Genomic DNA, 4,913 nt, shown 5'->3' with positions numbered 1-4,913 from the left:
TTTCGTATTTAGTGCAGATTATGAACCAACATTTTGATCAAGAGTAGATATGACAGGAACTAGCAAGCTTATTAAATCTATGTCTACAACTAGGCTATTCTATACTTTTAATTTGATCCTGGAAAAAAGAAATGACCTAAAGTATAAACAAGGAGACAATGGAGTGTGTTAATAACATTTTACAAATAAACTAGAAGTGGGAACTTTAAAAGTTACCATTTGAAAACAACTATTGAAGATGCCTGAATCTAAGATTTTTAGGTTATGTGTTGTCTTGGGGACTCATATGCTCTCTCTTATACAGCAAGGATATACTTGAAAGAGAAAGTATTGGCCCAATTTTAATTGTAAATTAAATTTAATTTTAATGTGATTTTTTAAATCAAACATGTAAAATTCAGTCACTTCTGAGAGACAGGGTGATCGTGTTTAAGATATGCAGAAATAAAAATGGACATAGTGATTGTTAGAGAACTGGGGCATACAAGAAAAACAAATATAATTTCTATATCTATGATAATATAACATGAAACAAAATTAATTTCTTATGTTACCAAAATATACATATAGAAAATAAAGACAAGTCAGAATTCTAGATATGTATTAAGATCTACTTTTACAGTAAATTTTAGAATTCCTAGCCTGTATGGGATTCTATGGACTGTAATCCAACAAAACATTTGGATGTTAATATGCTATTTGATTGGATTTTAATGTATTGTTTTTAAATGTGAGTCACCTAGAAACACTATTGTAAGATAAGTGGCTATATAAATAGAAGAAATCAATTAATTAAATAAGAAAGCAAAACAAAACTAAAATAAAACTGTTAAATTTGAGAACAGAACCATATGCCATAATCTATGAATGTTCTTAATTTTAAGAAATGACTTGTTTAAAGAAAAAATATATCAAAACCATACCATATCAGGAACACTATGGGGATTCATCTTATTTGCAAATTCATCATTCAGATTACAGTTAACCAAATCAAAGCTAGAAAACAAAAATATGAAAAATGTATATTAATCATAGATTGTTCTATAAATTTGAACAAAAGTATTATTTCCAAAACAATACTACAGAGTAGAATGGAGAAAATTTATAACAGGATTAATTACCACTGAATACTTTTATGAAAAATTCAAAATGTGTCATTATGCAAATAACCAGAATATTAACAAGGGGAGAAACTTGACAGAATCTGTATCTGTCAGTTTTCCAAAGCATATAAAAGTACTGAATCCCAATGTGCTTTGATCCAAGAAATTTACCAAGACTTTAGAGACCCGATAAAGCACGAGTGTCAAACTCGCCACATCACATCACGTGACTTTTTTCACATTGCTGGAACTGGGGTGGGCGCGGCCTCCGCATGATGCAACTGGCCCACTGGCCAGCAGTTTGACACTCCTGCGATAAAGCTTTCTTTCTAGAAGCAAATGCAATTTCTAGTTGCAGGAATATCCCAAAAGAGACATATTTTAATACAGGTGGTGGACCTTGGAGTCCAAACACCAACTAGCATAAGGAATCTGTTATAAAACTGCAAAGATAAAGCACTTTTACCAATGAGCACCTAATCAGGTAAGATGGGAAAAACTGACTGGAATTCTTCCATAATTTGGCCACCCAATAACTTTGTTTTCAACTATTCCCTCTCCCATTTAATTTTATCATGTGTATCAACTATAAAACTGTATGTGCAGAGAAAGATGCAGAATATTACAAACCCCAATACAAGATCTCCAGGATTCAGAAGATGTCCCAAGTGAGTACGACAGAAATACTGATGGTCTGTATTCAGTTCTGATGTTTTCTGAACCCAGGCTTCCGCAAGGGAATGCTTAGAAATGTCAAAATAAAAGGAGTACATATATGAAAAGTAGTTAATTAACTGAAGCAAAACAATTGCAAATTACTTTCTAGCCAAATAATTCAATTTTTCTAAACTACATTTAGTATTTTCACATGTGGATTTTCAAGCAATTGTTTGACGTTCACCACCCATTTAGTAATCGCTCTGTACACCTGAAATGCACTATATATTTAGTGTACTTTCACATGTGGCTTTTCAAATAACATAACGAACTAGCTGTACCCGGCCACGCATTGCTGTGGCTCAGTCTGGTTAAATGGAAAAGAAAGAAAAGAGAAAGCGCACGTTTGTAATATGTTTTTGTTTATGTAAAATTGCTTTTACGTCCAACAGATGGCGCTGTTTTTTTTTTAAAAAAGCATGTTTTTACCTGTCACAGGTGTGACATCTATATAATAGTAGGTATATAAAAACACGCGCGTATTCAAATGCAACGTTGTATCAAAATTTCAAAGCAATCGGTGAAGAACTTTCGGAGATTTAAGATTTTGAACAAACAAACATTTACATTTTTATTTATATAGATTATTATATATTAGGAATACTGAATTATGGGTCTCATTTAGCTTGTCACTGAATTGCAACCTAAAGTAATAAAATAATAATAATGCATAATAATAATAATGATTAACTTGTACATCCCAAAGTAGAGCTCTGTTTGATACAACTGTTAGTAAGCCAAGCCGAAACTGATCTCTCCTAGGATCTGCTTGGAAGATTAATCCGTATGAAACCTAGCTGAAGCTGATCTCCCAAAGGAATCTGCTTTGTGGTTTTAACCCACAGGTAGCTAAGCCAAAACTTTTCCTTTTGGGACTGATGGTTCTCTGTGCACATTTGGGAGAGCTATGCTCTCTTTGCAGTGAGGGCAAATGCTTTTTCCTTTATTTCAGCACAAAGGTAACTCTACTGCTCCAGGGCAAAAAGGGGCATTTTAGGTGCTGGAGCATTTAGCATTTATTTTTTTTCTGGCCTTTGGCTTCCCAGGCCTTCTGCCCTTCTTTTGGGTGGGTGGGGAACTCTTTGTACTGTGGCGTGCCCTTGGAACCTCCTGGCTGTTTGGACCTTCCTGCAGGGTAGCTGTTTGCTCTGTTGTGGGGCCTTCCTAGCATTCAGCCCTTTATTGGAGGGGCCTGCTTCTCCAAACCCTTGAGGCAATCCCGTGCTTGTGCTTGTCTCTCCACTTAATGACCCATATAATTTAATGTCTGTAAGGGGAATTTCCAGGATTGTAGTTGTTGAGTGAAGCACTCACGTGATGTACCACTTAACAACTGCTTCGTTGAACAACTGATTCTGGTCCTAATTGTGATAATTAAGCAAGGAATACCTGTACTTTAATCCAGAATGTTTCTTCAATGAAAACTTGCTTATTTTAGAGAAAAAAAAATAGTAATTTACAACATGTCTTTTTCTAAGACTAACTGTATCACATTTATTGTCATGACATTATTGAATATAAAGTGTTTTCATATACTTCTAAAGAAAGTGTGTGTGTGTATCTTTTCATAAATTCAAAAGACTGTGGTATAAGTTCTTTTCCTAAATAAAAGTGTTCTAATCACAACACTAAAGTATAAAATCCAAACTTATTCAAAAATCCAATCATCTGAAATCCAAGAGGGAGGTTATTCATGATTAATTGCAAAATGCTGTTCATTTTAAAGGGTTTACCCTAAGTACAGCATGACAAATTTTGGATCAAGCCTTTAAAAAGCAAAAAAACCTATAGGGATAACCCTGAGCATAACTCTGTCGATGAAATTATAATCTTTAGCAGTTAGTCCAACTGCTAAATTTTATCCAAACTAAGTATACTACGCATTAATATTTATTGTTTCCTTGTTTTGTTTTTATGTTTTTAATATATTTATAATTAACACTTATAGTGGTTTTACATGATTATTTTTAGCTTATAAATTATAAGAATAAATAATATTTAAATCATTCTGAAGAAAACAAGGACTTCATTGGAACTATCATACATTTATACAATATTCTGCAAAGTGAAACAAAGTTAATCAGAAAGCAAGATTCACTTAAGCTTCTAGCAGAGAATCAAGCAAATATGTTTACCTTATTGGATTTCATGCCTGCACCAGCACCTTGCTTCTGTTCATAGGTCCTACTGATATCCATTACAATAAATTCTTCTAACTGCTTTGGATGAAACAAGCTATTAAAAGGATGGCGCCAATAATTATTTCCATCTATTTCTGCAACTGAAAGAGCAAAAGAAGAAAATAGGAACAAAAACAGATATTTATGAATCAATTGTTGATATTCCTGGTTATAAATGCTTCTCTGGTTGGTAACCTGATGTTGGTGAAGCAGTTTGTAGGTTCTGATTGGGGAAATAGAATGGACAGTTTAGGGAGGAATCACAAGGAAGTATTTCTTCTAGTTAAGTTCTAATGTCTGAGAAATTCAAATTGGCAACCTAGGCTTCTAGTTGCTAAAGGCAAATACCAGGTCCATAATGATCATTCACAGCTTAGTTGTAGATGACTAAGTGGATTTGTATATAATACCAAAACCTGACTGGATGAGTTCATTTCAAGATTTGCTTTTCTGGGTTTTGGGTCAGTTAGCTGCTTTGATTTCAAGGGGAAAACACTCGTGAAGAATCTTGAATGACACCACAACTATGATCAGGAGCCCTGTTTTAAAACAGCTGTAAGGTGGCATCCACCTTACAGTTAGCAGGTTTTCATTTATTAAATTATTTTATTATCAATTTACATTTTTAAACTTTTGAAAAACATGTTTTCAAATTTTTGTATTTTCTTTTTTTAAAATTTATTTAGCTTCCTTGTGTACCCAATCATGAAAACACCTCTTCAGGGTGACCCGCTCCCTCCTTCAATTGGAGGGGGGGGGGACCCCCTGGAGGGGAGGGCAGAGGATTTTGTGCAGTATCTGTATGACAAAGTCGCACGGATTCGGGAAAGCTTGGACTCCGACTGGTTGGTCCAGGGGGAGGAGACGGGAGCAGGTCTTGAGACGGTTGTATGGGAGGAGTTTGACTCTGTTG

The 4,913-nt window shown here is 34.4% G+C and overlaps 1 protein-coding gene across 1 annotated transcript in view; it reads right to left on the bottom strand.

The window, feature by feature from the left end:
* Positions 1-911: 911 nt before the first annotated feature.
* Positions 912-4,913, bottom strand: part of LOC107300259 (60S ribosomal export protein NMD3-like) — a 12,810-nt gene continuing 8,808 nt past the window's right edge. The window contains exons 7-9 of the mRNA XM_015829597.2: positions 3,956-4,101; positions 1,734-1,846; positions 912-996 (exon numbers count right to left, since the gene is read on the bottom strand). Of these exons, the coding sequence (XP_015685083.2) occupies positions 912-996; positions 1,734-1,846; positions 3,956-4,101 (344 nt within the window). The remainder of the gene's footprint in view (positions 997-1,733; positions 1,847-3,955; positions 4,102-4,913) is intronic.

The sequence above is a fragment of the Protobothrops mucrosquamatus genome, unplaced genomic scaffold, assembly GCF_001527695.2.
Source record: "Protobothrops mucrosquamatus isolate PMUCROS unplaced genomic scaffold, P.Mucros_1.0 scaffold6496, whole genome shotgun sequence".
NCBI lineage: Eukaryota > Metazoa > Chordata > Lepidosauria > Squamata > Viperidae > Protobothrops > Protobothrops mucrosquamatus.
Note: the sequence above shows the minus strand (reverse complement) of the source record. Positions and strands in the feature narration are given on the sequence as shown.